The sequence below is a fragment of the Typopeltis vanoorti genome, chromosome 19, assembly GCF_054136105.1.
Source record: "Typopeltis vanoorti isolate ZY-2024b chromosome 19, IOZ_Tvanoo_1.0, whole genome shotgun sequence".
Lineage (NCBI taxonomy): Eukaryota > Metazoa > Arthropoda > Arachnida > Uropygi > Thelyphonidae > Typopeltis > Typopeltis vanoorti.
Window position 1 is genome coordinate 88,115,419 of NC_143567.1, and position 21,727 is coordinate 88,137,145.

The 21,727-nt window shown below is 34.6% G+C and overlaps 1 protein-coding gene across 5 annotated transcripts in view; it reads left to right on the plus strand.

The window, feature by feature from the left end:
* Window positions 1-21,727, plus strand: part of LOC150096319 (nuclear factor NF-kappa-B p105 subunit-like) — a 378,899-nt gene that overhangs the window by 162,769 nt on the left and 194,403 nt on the right. For all 5 annotated transcript variants that reach the window (XM_090409204.1, XM_090409205.1, XM_090409208.1 and 2 more), the window contains exon 7: window positions 8,754-8,858. In XM_090409204.1, coding sequence (XP_090265330.1) covers window positions 8,754-8,858 — 105 coding nt within the window. The remainder of the gene's footprint in view (window positions 1-8,753; window positions 8,859-21,727) is intronic.

Genomic DNA, 21,727 nt, shown 5'->3' on the forward strand with positions numbered 1-21,727 from the left:
TTGGAAATTTTATTTCATTTTATTTCGCTAATTGTTGTTACTTGTGTTGCCAAGGAATTTCGTGAGAAATATCTGGGTACAGTAGTCCCTCAGAAGTCGACAATAACAAAATTAGTGCAGTGATTTCAGGGAACTGAATCTGTTGCAGATAGGAATTGCTCTGGAAGACCTCCAGCAGTCCCCAACAAAAAACCTCAGGAAACTTGCCATGCAATCATGAATGTCATATGGTAGGGCTGAGAAAGCTGCGAGATGGTTACACCTTCATCCATGTCATGTGCACTCAGTCTGTGAACTTGAATGAACCAGTTAAAAGCTAATGAATAATCTTCTGCCAGCTTGGTTGGCTGAGTTGTTAGCATATCCATTCTTCAGCCAAAAGGCTGAGAGTTCAAATCCTGCCATGGGCATGGATGTTTGTGATTATCTGCAAAAATACTAGTGGTAGTGGTAGATGGTGCTAGTATAGTTGTGGTTCATTGTAGTTGGTGGATTGAGTGGTGGAGACAGAGTTATAAAGTAGGTGCCCTCCCTCAGTGAGTCTTTGGATCCCTCGAGGTGTCACGTAATAATAATTTTGACCGACGATAAAATGGATGGTAAAGCGAGCACTGCAGCAGTCTCCGACAAAAAAACCTTGAGTGCTCAGAAACCTGCGAAATGGTTACTCTCATTCTTCAAAGAATGTGGTATAGAGATGCTTGATACAGTTTTCTTCATTAACAAAACAAGGCCTAAAATCCACTAAACTTTTTCATTCACTGTCGTTTCATGAAAAAGTTTTGTATTCTCAAAAAATAGGAGTTTGGTGTGCAATATCATGGCGCCATATAGTGGGATCCAATTTCTTTGAAACGACAATGAATAGTTCCATTTACCAATATATCATCACACAGTTTGTGGCACTCCTTGATGTCAGTGAATGCCATTGGTGGTTCCAGCAAGACAGTGCCACATGTCTAATAGTACTATACATTTTTTGTAAGAACTTTTTGGTGACCATCTCATCTTAAAAGAATTGTGGTCTCTAAGAACACCAGAGTTATCGCCACCAGATTTTTTCCTTTGTGGGTGTCTCAAAGATGTTTATTGGAATAATCCTCACACACACACACACACTGGATGAATTAAAAATGATTGAAAACATCAGCATGCAGGTGCTTCACATCATTAGGTCGCATCAAATCTGGTAAAAGGAGGGCGAGCTTGCATTCACGAAGGAGTGGCCACTTTTAGTATATGCTATAATGAGGTAAATTATATATTAAGTTTAATCCTTTATCCAAGTATAAGCAAACAAAGTTTGCACCTGAAGTATCCTCAGGACTGGGGCAACTTGTGGTAAAGGTGGACAAAGCTTCACATCACTTTCCTTAGTATCCCATAATGCAAAGCACATCTCCTTGCAGACATGTATAATGCTATGCATTATGGGAAGGGTCACTACCCACACTTGTTTTGACCTTTATTGAGGTCTCTTCAGTGGGAGCCAGACCCAGAGGTGATACCAAGGTTGAAGCAATGCAAAAGTCATATTTACGTATACGAGTTGCCAAAAGGTGGCACACCTTATTATTAAATTTTTCTGGTTTAGAGAAAGATGTTGGAAAGTTTTTTTTTTTCCACTTGGTTAGACTATAAATTATATATTTAGTTTAATCCTTTATGCAAGTGTAAGCAAACAAAGTTTGTGCCTGAAGTATCTTCAGGACTGGGGCAACTCGTGGTAAAGTTTCACATCACTTGCCTTGTGACTTCTGCATTGCTTCGACCTTGGTAACACCTCTGGGTCTGGCTCCCACTGAAGAGACCTCAATAAAGGTTGAAACCGGTCTGGGTAGTGTAGTGACCCTTCCCATAATGCATAGCATTATACATGTCTGCAAGTAGATGTGCTTTGCATTATGAGATACCAAGACAAGTGATGTGAATCTTTGTCCACCTTGACCACGAGTTGCCCCAGTCCTAAAGATACTTCAGACACAAACTTTGTTTGCTTACACTTGGATAAAGAATTAAACTAAATATACGATTTATAGTCTAACCAAGTGGAAAAAGCTTCCAACATCTTTCTCTAATCCAGAGTAATTTGATAATAAGGTGTGACACCTTTTGGCAACTTGTATATTTAAATATGATTTCTGCATTGCTTCTACCTATACGAGTTGTCCCAGTCCTGAAGATACTTCAGGTGCAAACTTTGCTTACACTTGAATAAAGGATTAAACTAAATATATAATTTATAATCTAACCAAGTGGGAAAAAACTTCCAACTATAATGAGGTTTCTGTTCTTATTTTGTTATAAAGGTCTGATTATAACCTGTATTTGTAGCTGTTTCATTTTTCATGTACTTGTAATTAACCTCGAAACAGATATGTGTTATTTCTGGGTTGCATGACTTGATGATCACCCTGTAGATAATCTGAGGATTGCAGTTAGAGTGAATATGGAGAGGGGGATCATTGATTTACTAAACTGTTCTCTTGCTAGACGGAAGACCTTTTAGGGAGGTTTTTGGTGCAGTATCCTTGTTTGGGCAGATTTGGGATGCACAGAATTGCTAGTTGGAAAGGTGAAAAGTAATGTCTTGAGTAGCAAAAAGGAAACCAGTATTTTTAGAAGCTAAGAAAGAGCTACGGATATGATGTATTTGTCCCAGGAAAGGCTAGAAATTCTGTCTAGATGGTATCATTAGATGAAGAAAATGGAGAAGTCTTTTGAGAAAGAAGACAGAATTGTGTTTTGTTAGCATCATTCACACTCAGTTGAAGAATGATAACAGAGATCAAAGTTTAAGATGCTGGTTACAAAGGATCTTAAAACTTGGGATGTTGAAAATACCTCAAGGTTAATCAAATGAGTAGTGTAAATGGACTGTATACTATCATCAGCAAACTATGGATAGAGTTGGAGATTAGTGAAGGTCATTTATGTATAGGAAAAAGAAAGTACACAAAAGAACATGATTCTGTTATCGGTGGAGAAAAATCTAAAGAAACTGTGTGTGTGTGCACATACGGCCAGAAGAGTATGCAATTTTACTTTACTTTCTCCTTCACACACACACTCTGAGTGGTTAAAACTCTTAAATTGAAAGAAAACACTGAAACTAAACTCTTAATTAACCTTTCACACAGGTCCAGGATATCTCATATATAACATCTTAAATTAATCTATTAATTCATTAAACTCATTAAGAGTGAGTCTTCACACTCTTGTAACCAAATAAAATTCTTTAATCTACAAATATATATATATATATATATATATATATATATATTCATTTTTTAAATTAACTGACTTAAACCCGAGAATTATAACACAATGACATTTATTTGAAAAAAACGCAACATGTTTCGTCAAAAATGACTTCTTCAGGCGATAAGAATTTTTTATAAGGTGATAAAAAAAAAAAAAAATATATATATATATATATATTTTTTTTTGTAAATTACATACCCAACATCAAATCTATTTAACTAACAGGCAGAGGAGAGGGAATGTGATAGAAACTTATAAGTTACTAAAGGGATTCTATCAGATTGACACAAATGAAAATTTTCAGTACGTGGGAAGTAGAGAGAAAAACAAGGGATCACACTTGGAAGTTGTCTAAGAGTGTGGGTAGTAGCATGTGTGGACTAGGTTCTTTACTTGGGGAGTGGTGAAGGATTGGAGTGGATTGCCAGAGGTGATTGTGAGTACCCCAACAGTGAATAGTGTTACACCTGTAGAATGTAGAATTCTCAGCTATCATGGTGTAACATGAAGAATAAATAAATTAAAAACCCTGCATAAAAGCTAATAGATGAATTATTTAAAAGAAAAAGAAATATTCTTGCATCCAATAAAATATATAAAATATAAAGGTGTTTGTTGAACTAACTAACAAAAAAGAAAGAATATATTAATGTTGTAATATGATATAAAAGAGAAAATTTAACTAAATAAGACAGAAAAGGATTAGTCATAAGAGATGGTATGTGAGAGGCTAGAGATTAAAATATTAAGTAAATTCATAGAGAAATTTTGGGAGGGGGATTAAGTTAGAGGCTAGCAAAAGAAAAACAACAGACTATCGCTCAGGGCCGATTCCCGGATTGAGACATCATTATGGGCTCGCCGACCAAAGGACGTTTGGCAGAAAAACGCACCCTAATTGGTCGGTGAAGTAAAATCAAGTAGGGGGCAGAGAAAAGAAGTTAAAGAGGGTGCCGTTAGGAGAGCAAGTATAAAAGGGTTAGAACCCCCCCCTCTCCCCACGAGACTTTTTGGACTTTTAGGTTTTTAGACCTTTTGGCTTTTGGTTCTGTTCCAGGAGAGTTCTTCGCGAGCTCCTTCGTATGGGTTTCACAGTGTTTTCCTGAGTGGCGAGATTGGAGTTATATCTCCATCATCACAACATGGAAACAAAAGTGAGCGGAATTTCGGTTCCGTATTTCCTATGTAAGAAGCGAAGAATGCCATATAGTCGAGGAAAAGAAAGCATATTCTTTATGTTTCAAATTCAGTGACAACCACGAAAAATGGAAAGCTGTAAAGAAATCGATATCCACGTTGCAAGTTGCACAGCCGTTATATAGATAATTCAAAGTGTGTCCTAAGTTACGAGAGGTTAAGACCGCGTAAGCATAGTTCAATTCCAAAAGGAACGTAGGAGAAACAGATTATCGGAGAGGTTATACCACGATAGTTCGATCAGGAAAAGGTAGAGGCCCATATGGAAAAATCAAGAAAGAAAGTTACTGTAAATTATATCTCGTGTTAACTAAGATTCGTCTGTATTAGTTATCATTATTCTAATACTGAACTGTTGAAGTGACCAAGAAAACAATACTAGGGCTTTAGTATCTGACAGAATATATTGAGAGTAAGCTGGCTAGTGTTAATGTTATATGAGTAATTAAGTGTCCTGAGAGTTTTGCATGTCTATTATATTGTATAAGAAAGTTTAAATGTCATAGTTATGTGTTAGTGCAGTAAAGGGTTTAGTTAAGCTACTTAAGTTTGGATAGCTAAATAGTGTGAATTAATCTTATATGTCCATGTCATATGAAGTTATGTGTTGAATGTGTATGGCGGCATGATCGTAATACCCATTATAGTATCATAGCTTAATTATTTATGATAAGCTAATGTCAATTTGTAAATATTTAGTATAGCATTGAATCGAGTAATAACTAAAATTTGAATTGTACCATGTTAAGGAATTTAATAAATCTTTTGTCCAATGATAAAACAGTTGTCTGAAATTGCTGTCCAATGCACCACTTGAAAAATTACGAACCTAAATCACCCAGGAAATTAATGTGTTAAGAAACGAGATAAAGTGTCATGACTGCAACATTGTTTCACTTTCAGACATATTTTAGTTCCTTCTCCTTGTTTTTGTATATAATATCTCAAACTAAATATCCCAAAAGGTACAGTATAATAAAAATATTAGGGGTACTAAGGGGAGAAATAACTTAAGTATTAGTAAATTTTTTGTGATATTTCGAGCATAGATAATAATAGAACATTGATGAGAGAAAATTACTAGTTGGAAAAAAAAATCATAAAATGGGACACAACAATAGATTTAAAGAGATGTGTGATAGGTATTGTGTTAATGGATAGTGGTGGTCTCCTGCAGTGAGTCTTTTGACTTCATGGATTGCTCATATAAATAATAATAATAATAAACTCAAATTACAAACAAAACACTCAATATATACAGCTTCTCTTCAAACATATAAGCTAACAGTTATTATCCTTTATGGACTTCTGGAACCTTAGTCTCCTTTCCCTTACAGAACTTTCATTCCCCTTGAATTTACACAGGAAAAAGGCTAACACACAACTACTGCTCTCTATATGACAGTAACATAAGGCAATCAGATTCTTTTTTTTGCATCTTAAAATCACAGAACTGAAGAAAACATATCTTGGCATCATCCAATGCACTTCTATAACTTTATTTTCGATTTGAAAGTAGCAACAGGCTCCACTGAATAAACTACTAAAAATTATATCAACTATACCAAGACAGAATGAATTAACTTTCTGTGTGAGTTTCAACATTCTTTTAAAACTTTATCAACAGTTTTAACATTCAAAACAATTCTGTCTTCTATATATGAAATTGTCTGAAGAAATAAGACTTATCAAACTGAGAATTCTAAATAAAACAAACTTTACTGGATCCATTTCTATATGAATTGGCAAGCAGTAAAGTTTATTTTGAGCTCTAACTGAAATAAATCATATATGGATTAATGACTACAAAAACTTCATACTTATCTCCTTATAACAAGGATATCCTCTCTGTCTTCCATTTCTTTTATAATTTTTGTTCAGTCTTCATAGATTGAAGATTCAGAAACTCCACAGTTTTCTTCTATGTTCCATTCCTACTCCCTGAACAGCTGAATGCTTATCAATGTTCGGTAACATTCTTTTCACTTCTGCACATGCTCCTTGTAGAGCAACTTCTGCTTCAGTCCACCATTGTGTACCGCCATTACTGCTTTCAATGTTGGGCTTGAAACGACCAATTTTTTTCTTCATAGTGCAGGAAAGTTTATTTAATTATAATTTCAAAATGAAACAAAATAGAGTTGATAAAATTTCTTCCTTTCACAATCTTTTATGCACTGAGGTAAGTTTTCACTGAATTATTTTCACAACATGAGTTATAGCAGTAACTTTCACTTCCCTCATCATTGACATTTCATAAACAATAATTGTCTACATACAAATAGCACCAACATTACAAAACTTTTGTAATGTTGGCAGCTCATACAGAATCACAATTAACCTCTAATAACTAATAAATTTTCTTCATATCTAAGCATGACTTCAGTAGCCAAAAATAAAAATAACATTTCAAAACATCTTGTTCATGATATATAAAAAGAAACATACCTTTAAATAACTATCTTTATAAAATGCCTTATTACTAACTTCTTAACTTTAATTCAATTTTACATTTTAAACTTGGGAATATCTGAATATTAATACAGATATCTCAAGTTTAAAATGTAAAAATGTACATATTCATTTTGCTTTTCATAAATTGAGCACTTTCTGTATCCAATGACTATATTATAAACAGCTGTTACACATTTTCTGGAACTGAAAATTTGAAAGCAGATGTTAGGGCAAATGTGTTTAGTTAGCTGCTATACTTATTGCTACAATAAATCTGTTCTGTTTGCATACATGCAGCATAAGTCTGTGGAGCAGAGTGATTTTCCATTAAATGTGTCGTTCGAGTTGTCTCTAATTACACTAATTGTTCTTAAATATGGTACATAGATATTAAACGTCTGTTTAATGATAAGCAAAGCTACTTATTTTTCTTGCTTGTGTAGTATAGCATCTGTTGAAGTCGGAAAGTTTTTAGCTGTAGAGGGACATTTTTATTCTAGTCTTTGGAAACAATAGATGTAGTAAAAATTTATCTAAATATCCTGAATTAGAATGAATATGTCTGTGTATTATAAGAAGTTGTTGATCTACAACAAAATACTAGTATATGTGCGATATCTTTTATTGATAAGAGAGAAGAGCTGCTGACACTAAAAAAAAATAGTAATGAATGTAGGATTCCCAAAAGTGTGTATAATTCCAATATTGATTGGATATTGTGTATCCTATTATTGTGTAAAATCTATACTGAGTCTCAGTAATCAAAAAAGAAAATTCTTAGAAAACGAAGTGAAAATATAAATAAATCGGAGAAATAACATAACATGCACAACAAATTTTACGAGATGATTTACTGCTCCATCAAACCACATGCACGAATCACCTGAACCTCTCCCTATATTTTTAACTGAACTACTAAATGTATATAGAGTGGCTCTTTATTATTGGTTAGTTATTTATATTTTGCAAACATATCCTTTCCCTCTCCTTGTAAGTTTTTTTTTAATTATGCCAGCATAAATTCCCTTATTCATGTCTAGATTTTATAGGATCACATGCGATTCGCTCTACCCAGCAACCTACAGGATACACACATCACAAATGTTAATTATTAATAATTTCTTTGCCATTAATGAAAGTATTTCTACTCACACTTATTCTTTCCTTTACATTTCCCATTTTCACATGATTTATTAATGATTTGCACCTTTGAGTAATTCAAATATACCAACCAAATATTGCATTCTCCTTCATTATCATTTTCTAATATATTTTAAAACAAACACATAGTTCCCCCAATTAATTATAACCAAGTCCATGCAGACTTGGTTATAATTAATTGATAAAGTATTCAAAGTTTTCCCTTAAAACTTTCATATATCAATAAAAATGCAATCCTATAATCAAGTTGACATGAATTTTATAACACTGGTTGCATAAGCCACACGGCAGCATGCCCAACTGAAATGGGAAAGTGATGCCAATGATATATATATATATATATATAAACTCCTTTGTAGTTTCTGTAATTCACTACAGAAACTAATTTCTGTAGTGGAGAATAGCAAGGCTGTTAGAAGTCATTTTCTTTTTTTGTTTGGAAAGTAGTGAATGAGTGAAATCAGTTGTTAGAAGTGGTCCTAAGTGCTTTGTCATCAAATAAATTTAAGGTGATGAATTAAATAAATTATGTGAATAATAGTTAATATAGGGCAAAGAGTCTAGAGACTCCATGGAGATGCTCGTATAATAATAATAATAAAATTAGTTAAACATTATTTGTTCTTTTTGCTTATTTTGTTGCATGTTGTATATGTACTTATTCATTTACCATTTAGAATCTCCAGATTCAGGAGAATTGAAAATTGTACGAATGGATAAATTTTCTGGAGTTTGTACAGGAAATGAAGAGATCTTTCTTCTCTGTGAAAAAATAAATAAAAGTAAGATATTAAATATTGAACGAGATTAGTGAAGTCTTAGTTTAGTAAGATTAGTTTTATTAGAGCAATTTATTATTGTAGGTAACAGAGTTAATGGTCCAGGTGAAAACAATGTAAAATTGAATAAAATAAATTTTCTGTTCATGATTATCTAAAATTAGTACATATAGAGGATGATGACGATGTTATAATGACCTGCAGACATTCAGTATTTTGTATTATATATTGATTTAAAAATACTAAAGCAGAAAAAAAAAGTAACATTTGACAATTCAAATAAGTTGAGTAAATGACACATGCTATTTTTTTGTGTAAAGTAGGAACCATTTTGCTAGGAACCATAGCCTCATTTGATAGAACCAAACCACACAAAATACACTTAGGTCTGGGAATTAATTTATCACGACACCACATAAATCCCATTTTTAGATAGCTCTCTTGATATAAACGAGTTTTTACATTCTTTTTCATTGTTCCCTTTTTACATGAACTTATTCTTTCTGTTTCTGTTGTTTCATTAGTGTTTTTTTGTTGCCGAACGTTAAAAATAGTCAAATCTTCATTAATGCAAGTATCGGTTTTTGATAATTTATTAGTGCGAATTGGCTCGTTAGCTTTGCTACAAGTAGACATTTCTTGATCGTCAGAATCTTTACTTCTTCTTTTTTTAAGGAAAAAATTATTCATGATTTTGAAGGGCATATGTAACTTTAATATTTTATTTTAAAATTTATTTCAAGTAAATAATTGTTTTTCCGGATGGAAAAAGGAAAAACATTTGTTTACGATGTCTCTCGTTATAGTTGGAATATATAACAATAAGAAAAACCTCTACTCGTAGAATTTAATGACTTTAATATCGTACTTCGTTTATTCTCACCGATGACAAAAGACTCATGATTTTTGTTTAGGGGACATGATCATGTATAATACTTGTCACACTGAACAGAGAAATACTAAAACAGACAACAGGACAACTAACCATTCATTAGTTCATTTTCCTCAGTATTTATGTGCCGTCACATATCTAGTTACTACAAGACGCGGTGATCTAATGAAATCCCAGGATATAATATAAGAGTGATACAAAAAATTATAATTTTTATATACGCTTCATCCATTAAAATCAAAATATATAATTTTTTGTTTTTGATTTAGTTATTTGTGGCAATTGAATATTTTGCTTTTTTCAAATAAACGGCACCCTTGTGGCATACTTGCGGCACCCAGTTTGAGAACCACTGATCTATATTTTTGTGGCTTTATTCACAACATCAAAGGAACAAGCTAAGTTATTTACTTAGCTGTTAATATTTTACTGGCTTTATATCCAACATCTTTGGAACACAAATGGTTTGTAATAGTTTGAATGATTTAATGAACAAAAAAAAGTTTACAAGTTTTATGTTGGTTTTAAAATGACTGTGTTCCGAATTTTTAGTAAATTAATACTGCTATGCTTTTTGAGGTTTGGGATCTGTTTCATCGTTGCTGCTGACTCTAAAAAAATTTGTAAACTTCTTTTTTATCTAACAGTAAAGATCACTAAATTAGGACTGTTGTTCTTTCTGTTTGTTAAAATTTTAAATTGTTTCCAGTTGATGATAAACTCCACTAATTGATTGTTGGTGCTTGCATTGTGACAAACCATCTGTGATCTGACGATCCAATAAAACTAGCAAAATATTAGCAGCTAAATAATTAATAAATGTCTTATTTATTTTTGTCTTTTTGATGTTATTCATCAAAATTCCAGATATGTACCACTTGGGTGTGGGGGGGGGGGTTACAGGATATTATGGCAGTACTACGTAAAAAAATTACTTCATTACTAACTTCCTATCGTCAGTTTTCCTCGAAATAATTAATATGTTATCTCTCAAGACTTCGATGTTATCAGATATTTCTGTCTACTAAGGTACATCTTACTTTATCAATCCACTGAAGCCTTGCTCTTCCTCCAGGTTTTTTTTCCTGTCACCATGGCAAAAAGCACTTGTTTTGCTTCGCACACAAATTAACAAACTCAAACTCTATCATGCAAAAATCACTTAGGATATACCATGCATAAAGAATTCAAAAATCTACTTTCCCTCCTTGCTCCATTAGTGATAGTATAGACAGTCCTACATAACAACCTACTAAGCATTTCCAAAGTCTTTTGTTTTCCTCACAGGTAACCCTCCCCCCTCCATTGTAAAATAAAAAAAAACTCTGTTCAGTTTAAAACTATATTAAAAGATCATATCCTCTAAACTTCAGACATCATGATTAGATTTGATATTACTTCACTGGTCTGTACCACTAGCATAGACTAGACTTGATTTCATCAAGAAAGTTATTCATATTTACAATTCATGTTGGTTGTGAAACAACCAGCATGAAGGCCATTGGGCACAACTTCTGTCCACCCAGGTTTAATTTCCACCGCTCTCACTTCGTGATTGTACTGTAATCACCTCAGCAAAACACAGCAACTGACTGGCATCACTCTTCTCTTCCAATTCCTATATTAATGACCTCGGCAAAGTTCCCTCCACTCCACAAAGAACGGCTCCCTTTATGTCTCCCATAGTATTCCGACAAAAAGAAATCCGAAGAATCCTTAATAACCTGAACACAAACAAGGCATCTGGTCCTGATGGTATCCCACCTGTTGTGTTAAAAAATTATGCCCCAGAACTAACACCTATCCTGTATTGTCTCTTTAATCTATCCTATTCAACTGGCATCTATTCTACAACATGGAAACAGGTCCACATCCATCCCATCCCAGAGAAAGGTATTAAAAGTTAACCAACGAATTACCTTTCAATTGCTCTCACTTCTGTTCTCTCTAAAATTATGGAGAAGGTCATCAACAACCAACTCTTGAAGCACCTAGAGACATACCAACTAATCAGTGACCACTTGCGATCTACAGCTGATCTTGCTTTGACCACCTACCTATGGACTCAGGCCATGGAGAAATTTGGAGAAACTCATTTGGTTGTCTTAGACATTTCAAAGAAACAGGTCCATATTTCAAAGGCATTTGATCAAGTTTGGCACAGGGGCCTACTCACCAAACTGACATCCTATGGTCTGCCTTCCTCGCTCTACAATTGGATCACAACTTTCTCACTGGTCGCTTGCTATGTGAAATGGTGGAGTGGATGGTTTACTCTTCTCATATTTCACCACCAATGCAGGAGTACCCCAGTGTTCTGTTCTTTTACCAACTTCTCTCTTCCCTTTGTATATAAATGAGCTGCTCTCAGACCGCCAATCCTATCCATAGCTTTACTGATAACAGTACACTCCATTCCTCCTTTTTATTCAACAAGCTTTGTAGTGCTCAAGTATTAGACTCCTCAAGATCTACCACAACCAGGCACCTGAACTCAGATCTCTAGCTATATCCCTGTGGGGCAATGACAGCCTTATAAACTTCAATACAACCAAAACTCCATTTTGTCTAAACTCTTTCAAGAAAGAGCTCACATCCTTTTCCCCCTACCTTCAGTAATACTGAGATATCCAAACACCATCAGATTTCTCTTCTTGGACTGACCTGCACCTCTGATCTATCCTGGCGCCAACATACTTCAACTATAGCTTCTGCAGCTGCCAAAAAACTTGGCGCATTTTTAGCACAGGTCACTGTTTTACACCTTCACAGCTACTGACTCTATACAAAGCCTAAATCCACCCATCCATGTAATATTTCTCCCATATTTGGGGTAGTGCACCAAAATTCTCTGTAAGATTGCTCAATTCTATCCAGAACAGGACAATCCAGGTAATTAATGATCCCTTCCTTACAAACCCACTTCAATCCCTTTCACAGACATTCAGTTTCTGCCTTGTGCATGTTCTACAGATACTTTCATGGACAGTGCTTTTGCTGAATTGGCCACTGTTATTCCTCTGCTCTCCTCCAAAATCAATAAAACAAGAGCCACTGCTAACCAACACCTTTTACAGTCCTTGAGACTGATCGAACCAACTTCACTACCTCCTCTTTCATTCCATCTATCCTTTGGAACAATCTTCCCACTCTGCCTACCCCAAAGATTACAATCGTCAGCTGTTCAAGCAAAATGTGAACAGACTCCTCCTCTCTTGTACTCCTCTTGCCTACACATGGCACTAATGTGCTATAGATCTTGTGGCATTTTGTGTGTGGATCAGATATATATATAAAAAATAATAAAAAAAAAACATGGAAATGAAAAATACACAAATAAGTCAATGGAATGGCAGTGGGTCCTTTTTCTCTCTCTCTCTCTCTCTCTTCACTTCATATGCATTTCTACATAAAAGGAGAACCAAACACTCCACATGTATACTCAAAACCATTGAGCACACAGAGCTAGGACTATATGTGGCAATAACTGCGGATTGCCTACCTTTACCACACATTTTATTCCATTGGCTATAACCCCCATAAAATAGATAAAATACTAAATGCCAGTACACCAGACCACATCAAAGCTCTCGCTATCCTGAGCACATTTAGTAGGATATCCAGAGTACTCAATAAATATAAGATCCACACCAGATTGAAAGCAAATGTCAAACTATCAACCTCATCAATTCATCACTAAGGACTTCATCATTGGATCTATGGCTCCTTCATCATTTCAAGAAGCAGAAGTATATGAAATGCCCTGTTCCTCTGTGAACTGGCATAAGGCACTTCATGTGGACAGACAGAAAGATCTTACCATAATGTCACGACTGGCAGATGATGCTTTAGGTATCCCTTCTCACATAATTAAATGGAAGAAAACCAAAATGGATGGTATGAAAAGTTCTTGACCTCGACCATAATGGCCGTACCAGCCTTTTTCTAAGTTGGTACATCTGTCGCATGAATGCTGAAATATTGGTACATTTCAGCATTTGTGTGTTTAACAGAAAAAGAAATTCATTCGAAGTTCATAAAAGTTTATGGGCACTCTTCTCCTTCATTTTCGAAAATTTAGAAATGGGCTGCCGAGTTTAAACGCGGCCGTACCAGCCTTGAAGATGATCCACGTGAAGGACGTCCAAAAAGTGTAACAACACCAGAAATCATTGATCAAGTGCACGATATGGTATTGGTTGACTGGCAAGTCAAAGTGTGTGAAATTGCTGAGACTATAGGCATTTCAAAAGAATGTGTAGGATATAGTTTGCATGAAGAATTGCATATGAAAAATCTTTGAGCAAGATGGGTGCCATGCTTGTTCACAGCAGATCAAAAATGCATTCGCATGAAAATCTCTGAACAGTGCTTGGAGCATTTTAACAAGAATAAAACTGATTTTGTGCATCAATTTATTACTATGGATGACATTTGGATTGACCATACACACCAGAATCCAAACAGCAATCCAAACAGTGGACAGAAGCCAATTGTTCAGTGTCAAAGAAGACAAAGTCGGTTCCATCAGCAGGAAAGGTCATGCCATTGGTGTTTTGGGATGGTAAAGACATTTTGTTTATTAATTATCTTGAAAAGGGTAAAACAATAACTGGGGAAGATTATTCCGATCTGTTAACCAGACTGGATGAAAAAATTTGTGAGAAAAGACCTGGTTTGCAGAAGAAAAAAAATAATCTTTCATCAGGACAATGCACCTGCCCACAAAAGTGTTTTAGCAATGGTAAAAAAATTAAGGGATCTGCACTATGAATTGTTGGAACATCCAACCTATTCCTCAGATTTGGCTTCCTCTGACTTCTATCTCTTCCGAAAAGTAAAACTCTTCCTCCTGGTCAGCGTTTTTCTTCGAATCAAGGGGTGATTGCAGCTGTACAGGGGTATTTTGCAGATCTTACTGAGAACCACTACAGGGACGGGATAATGGCACTGGAGCATCACTGGAATAAATGTATTAGTCTTAAGGGAGATTATGTTGAAAAATAAAAATAATTTTGAAATTATAAATTCGTTTTTTCATTGTTAGGCCGAGAACTTTTCAGACCACCCTCGTATAAGTTGTTACAAGTCAGAGAGACTGTTTTTGGAGTAAGCAACATCAATGAAATGCTTCCCAACCCTCAACAAGTAACTATATTAATTTACTAAAAAAATCTGGGAGATGGTCATCTTAAACCAACTCCAATTTGAAAGTTGTAAACTTCTTTTTATCCAGCAACAGAGGGCTCCAAATTAAATTGCAACAGTTTAAAATTGTGATGAACAAATTGTGTTTCTCCATTACAGCTTTTAATTGTTTCTCACTTATAGCCTCATATGGAGATGGCAGGGTTTTTCCTTCTAGAAACCTTTCATCCTGCAAAACTGATGAACTGGCAAAAGAACACACAGAATTAACAGACATAATATACTGGCCAATAGCCTTGGCCATAACTCCAAATTACCCATGCAGTTTGTTCCTACTAATTGTAATAACTGATTGTTAGTGCTTGTACACTGTGACAAATCATTTGTACTCTAAATATGCTGGGTATAAAATAAGCAAAATATTAGTAGTAAATAAATATCTTATGCATTTAGTTCCTTTGGTGTTGTGAATTAAGCCACAAAATTAGATGAATGCTGCCAACACCTAAGCTTATCCACATACCAGAGTATGATAATGACTTTTAATGAAATTAAATAACTGTTATAACAGATTTGATATGAAAATCAGTATTTTCAGTTTTCGTCTTTCATAAAAAGATGAAAACTGAAAATAGATGTGAGAAACAGGAAAAACCTCAACTGCATTCATTAAGATTGCAGGGAAGCCTAAAGAAGTTGAATATTTCATCTATTAAGGTACAATTTTTTGGTGACAATGACAGATTAATTATGGAAATATAGATAAAATAAGTGAAGCTGGTATTGTGAATGTAGTTAAATAAAATGCTATGGAATGAGAAAATTCGGTCAAAACAGTTAGCAATGCACTAGATAGTTTTAACATATGGAGTTGACAGTTGTTTGTTTCTAACCCAGTTGTGTACAGGCGACAGATGATTTTCATTATTTGGTGTTTGACTGCCACTCCATTTATTGAAATGGACTGAAATGGCTTAGAAAGTACTGTTTTGTTTCTAGTGAGTCGTGTGCTACTAATGTGCTATAGTGAGTGTTTTTTTTTTGAGAGGAGGGGGGAAGTATGCAGTATTATAGTGTACCGGCACCTTTATTACCAGTGATGTGCAACATACAAAAAAAAAAAAAAAAAAAAAAAAATTAATGGCAGCAAAAATATTTTCACAACTTGTAAGTTGGCCAAAGAAAATCAGTCTTTTCATCATTTTGAATTCGAGATTAACCTACAAGAATTAAATGTGATTGACCTAGATCATATTCAACTAATGCTAGTATTAACATTTTGAACCACATTAGTAAGAAATGAGAAAAAAAATTGCTAATAAAATTATGTTGAACAGTAAAATTTCATTGGTGAATCAACTACATCTTTCTTTATCCACTTTAATTATATATATTTGAACTTGTATATTGACAGTGGAATGAGCTCAGCAGTTTCTGTAAAGTGTTACTTCAAAAGGGATATTTGATTCTCTGCTCAGTTGTCTTCATTTGTATGGTATGACAAAGAAACATTTAAATTCTCATTTAGTTTCTCATGTGATGATGGTGCAGTTGTTATGATGGGTTATGAAAGAGGAGTTACCAAACTCATGTAAGAAAAATTCCCTTTATTGTGTGATATTACCAGAGATTGAAATGGTTTTGAATCAAAATAAAATATTCCTCTTAGAACAATTATAAAGGAACTTTTTTTTTTCTAATTGCACAAACTAATAATCTTGGATAGAATTTTTTTTTTTTTATTATAATTTTTTTATCTGTCTGGATAACTATTTGGGTCAGAGCAAAACTCACTCCTAGAAAATAATGCTCCATCTGAAAAAAATAAAGAAAATAAAATAAATTTATTTATAAATAATAATATTTGGTTAACCGATCAAGTGTTGATCAATTTTATTAATTAACTGAACCAACTAGTTTCGCCACACTTATCTGTTGGCTTCTTCAGGGCACTTACATATAGGTTTAAACACTCTCACAATTATGCGTATCTGCAAAACTGACAAGAATAAAAACTGACTAGAATAATTACAAATAAAATAGTATCGAACGTGAGTGAAACACGTATCGCATGTACAAGATCAGCTAGCTGTTGCTGAGGAACCTTCTGTAGTTTGTATTAAAGTTCATTTCTTCCGTTTTTAAGGCTCTGATTAGGGTTTTCCATATCTCTGGGAGTATTAGGCCTTGATTTCTGTTAAGGTTCACAGTAGAACGGGCGACTGTGGCTGCTTCTTTGAACATTCTTGAATGGTAATCTTCCTCTAAGTAAGGGGAACAGCTTTTGTCCCACTCGATAACATGGTTAGTTGTGGAGAAATGAGACGATAGGCCAGAAATGTCCTGTCTGTTGTTTTTGACATAGCCAATGTGCTCCTTTTGCCTGATTTCGAGGCTTCTCGAAGTCTGTCCGATGTAATTAGAGCCACACGAGCATGGAATATTATAGACTCCAGCATATTTGTAGAAAGGATGGTTGTCTTTTGGAGATCTTAGTAGTTTACGAATAGTATCTATAGGCTGAAATGCTACTCTTATTTTGTGTTGTTTGAGGAGATTGGCGAGCTTGTTGGAGATGCCACTTACATACGGAATTGCAATCGTTTTTATATATTGAATCTCTTCTTGTTCTCTTTGTGGTGGTTCAGAGAAAAGGATTTTATTGACTAGTCTTCTTGGATAGCCGTTCAAGTACAGATTGTTGGAAATAAATTTTAACTCATCTTGAAGGGTCTTGTTGTCCGTTGTGATGCAAATAGCTCTTTTCTTTAACATGTGTATAATGCTGAGTTTATGTGATATGTGATGAGAGGAGTTAAAATGTAGGTAGCGACCTGTATTGGTCGGTTTTCTGTACACCGATAGATTTATACTGCCATCAGTTTGTTTTTTGATTAAGATGTCTAAAAACGGAAGTTGTTTTTCTCTTTCAAGTTCCAGACTGAATTTAATAGAATGATGGAAAGCGTTGATCTTTTTGAGAAAATCATATATGTCATCTTTGTTATTGTTCCATATGATGAAGATATCGTCCACATATCTAAACCAAATTTTAGGTCTAGGAAAAATTTGTGATAGGATTTTGTTTTCTAAGTCTTCCATAAAGAGGTCAGCACATGAAGGTGAGAGTGGGCTTCCCATTGCCAAGCCTGTTAACTGTTGATAGATTTTATTTTTCCAAGAAAAATAATTGGAGTTTAGGCAGTGAGCAAACAATGCGGTTATATCTTGTGGGAACAAGGTACTTAAGATGTCAATGACCTCTACTACGGGAACGTTTGTAAAGAGAGAGGTGACATCTAAGTTGGCTAGAAGATCATTATCCGATATCGTGATGTTTTTTAGCTTTTCTACGAAATGTCCAGAGTTTTTGATGTAACTCTCTGAGTTGTGGATGTATTGCTGTAGGAGTTTCGAGAGATGTTTTGACAATAAGTAGGTGGGCGAGTTGATTGCATCAACGATTGGGCATAAAGGAATACCCTCTTTGTGTACTTTTGGAACTCCATAGAGTCTCGAAGTTAAAGGATGCATCGATTTTAGTTTTTTAATCAAGTCTGTTGGCCAGTTAGATAAATTGCGTAGTAATTCGTTGGTATCATTGTGATTTTTTAATGTTGGATCTTTTGTTAAAAGACGGTAAACAGACAAGTCAGAAAGTAGATGGTTAACTTTGTCTTCATAGTCCTTTGAGTTTAGTATCACAGTACTGTTTCCTTTATCTGCTTTAAGTATTATGATGTCTTTGTTGTTTTTTAAATCACGAATAGTTCTTTTATCCAGTGATGAGAAGTTTTGTTTTGTGGAATAGAGCGCGGAAAGTATTATGCAACTTTTTAATCTTAGATCATTTGCTGTGTGAGGCGGTAATAATGAGATTCCTTTTTCTAGACTACAGATGAAATCTATCTTGGGAATCTGTTGTGGAGCTATTGCATAGTTGAAACCCTTTTTGAGAATGTCGATTTCAGGTTTCTTTAAGATGTGGTTTGAAAAATTAAGAATAACTTGGTTGTCTGGTACAGAAGGTTTAGACTCATTGTGGGTGGTATAGAGGTGGTTAAATTTTTTAATCTGGGTCTGTCTGCTTTTGTTAAAAGGTTTGGTGAAACTGGTGTTGATCATTTTATCTAAGACTTGCCAAATTTCCTCATCTAAAGAGCTGGATAGATCCATGAACAGTTCATAACATTGTGAGTCAATTTGACTAAGCACAGATCTTGTGTGATGTAACCTTTCACGAATGAGGAGCATCTATGTCTTGAAATAAATATTTTTAGCTTGTCTAGTATTGAAAAGAGGTTTAAGATGTAAAAACTTAGGAATTATGCAGTTATCACGGCAACAGAAATGTCCTGTCTGTTGTTTTTGACATAGCCAATGTGCTCCTTTTACATTTCTGGCCTATCGTCTCATTTCTCCACAACTAACCATGTCATCGAGTGGGACAAAAGCTGTTCCCCTTACTTAGAGGAAGATTACCATTCAAGAATGTTCAAAGAAGCAGCCACAGTCGCCCGTTCTACTGTGAACCTTAAAAGAAATCAAGGCCTAATACTCCCAGAGATATGGAAAACCCTAATCAGAGCCTTAAAAACGGAAGAAATGAACTTTAATACAAACTACAGAAGGTTCCTCAGCAACAGCTAGCTAATCTTGTACACGCGATACGTGTTTCACTCACGTTCGATACTATTTTATTTGTAATTATTCTAGTCAGTTTTTATTCTTGTCAGTTTTGCAGATACGCATAATTGTGAGAGTGTTTAAACCTATATGTAAGTGCCCTGAAGAAGCCAACAGATAAGTGTGGCGAAACTAGTTGGTTCAGTTAATTAATAAAATTGATCAACACTTGATCGGTTAACCAAATATTATTATTTACTAATTTATGATCAAGAAAACAACCTTCATGATGAATAGAGTCAATGGTGATACGAAAATCAAGGTACGCCGTTTTGAAATCCTAAAACGTAAAAAGGCAAGGTTACTAAACCATCTCACTTTTTTAAAATGTTGCCGTGATAACTGCGTAATTCCTAAGTTTTTACATCTTAAACCTCTTTTCAATACTAGACAAGCTAAAAATATTTATTTCAAGACATCGATGCTCCTCATTCGTGAAAGGTTACATCACACAAGATCTGTGCTTAGTCAAATTGACTCACAATGTTATGAACTGTTCATGGATCTATCCAGCTCTTTAGATGAGGAAATTTGGCAAGTCTTAGATAAAATGATCAACACCAGTTTCACCAAAGCTTTTAACAAAAGCAGACAGACCCAGATTAAAAAATTTAACCACCTCTATACCACCCACAATGAGTCTAAACCTTCTCTACCAGACAACCAAGTTATTCTTAATTTTTCAAACCACATCTTAAAGAAACCTGAAATCGACATTCTCAAAAAGGGTTTCAACTATGCAATAGCTCCACAACAGATTCCCAAGATAGATTTCATCTGTAGTCTAGAAAAAGGAATCTCATTATTACCGCCTCACACAGCAAATGATCTAAGATTAAAAAGTTGCATAATACTTTCCGCGCCCTATTCCACAAAACAAAACTTCTCATCACTGGATAAAAGAACTGTTCGTGATTTAAAAAACAACAAAGACATCATAATACTTAAAGCAGATAAAGGAAACAGTACTGTGATACTGAACTCAAAGGACAATGAAGACAAAGTTAACCATCTACTTTATGACTTGTCTGTTTACCGTCTTTTAACAAAAGATCCAACATTAAAAAATCACAATGATACCAACGAATTACTACGCAATTTATCTAACTGGCCAACAGACTTGATTAAAAAACTAAAATCGATGCATCCTTTAACTTCGAGACTCTATGGAGTTCCAAAAGTACACAAAGAGGGTATTCCTTTATGCCCAATCGTTGATGCAATCAACTCGCCCACCTACTTATTGTCAATATCTCTCGAAACTCCTACAGCAATACATCCACAACTCAGAGAGTTACATCAAAAACTCTGGACATTTCGTAGAAAAGCTAAAAAACATCAAGATATCGGATAATGATCTTCTAGCCAGCTTAGATGTCACCTCTCTCTTTACAAACGTTCCCGTAGTAGAGGTCATTGACATCTTAAGTACCTTGTTCCCACAAGATATAACCGCATTGTTTGCTCACTGCCTAAACTCCAATTATTTTTCTTGGAAAAATAAAATCTATCAACAGTTAACAGGCTTGGCAATGGGAAGCCCACTCTCACCTTCATGTGCTGACCTCTTTATGGAAGACTTAGAAAACAAAATCCTATCACAAATTTTTCCTAGACCTAAAATTTGGTTTAGATATGTGGACGATATCTTCATCATATGGAAGATATGATGAAGATATCAATAACAAAGATGACATATATGATTTTCTCAAAAAGATCAACGCTTTCCATCATTCTATTAAATTCAGTCTGGAACTTGAAAGAGAAAAACAACTTCCGTTTTTAGACATCTTAATCAAAAAACAAACTGATGGCAGTATAAATCTATCGGTGTACAGAAAACCGACCAATACAGGTCGCTACCTACATTTTAACTCCTCTCATCACATATCACATAAACTCAGCATTATACACATGTTAAAGAAAAGAGCTATTTGCATCACAACGGACAACAAGACCCTTCAAGATGAGTTAAAATTTATTTCCAACAATCTGTACTTGAACGGCTATCCAAGAAGACTAGTCAATAAAATCCTTTTCTCTGAACCACCACAAAGAGAACAAGAAGAGATTCAATATATAAAAACGATTGCAATTCCGTATGTAAGTGGCATCTCCAACAAGCTCGCCAATCTCCTCAAACAAC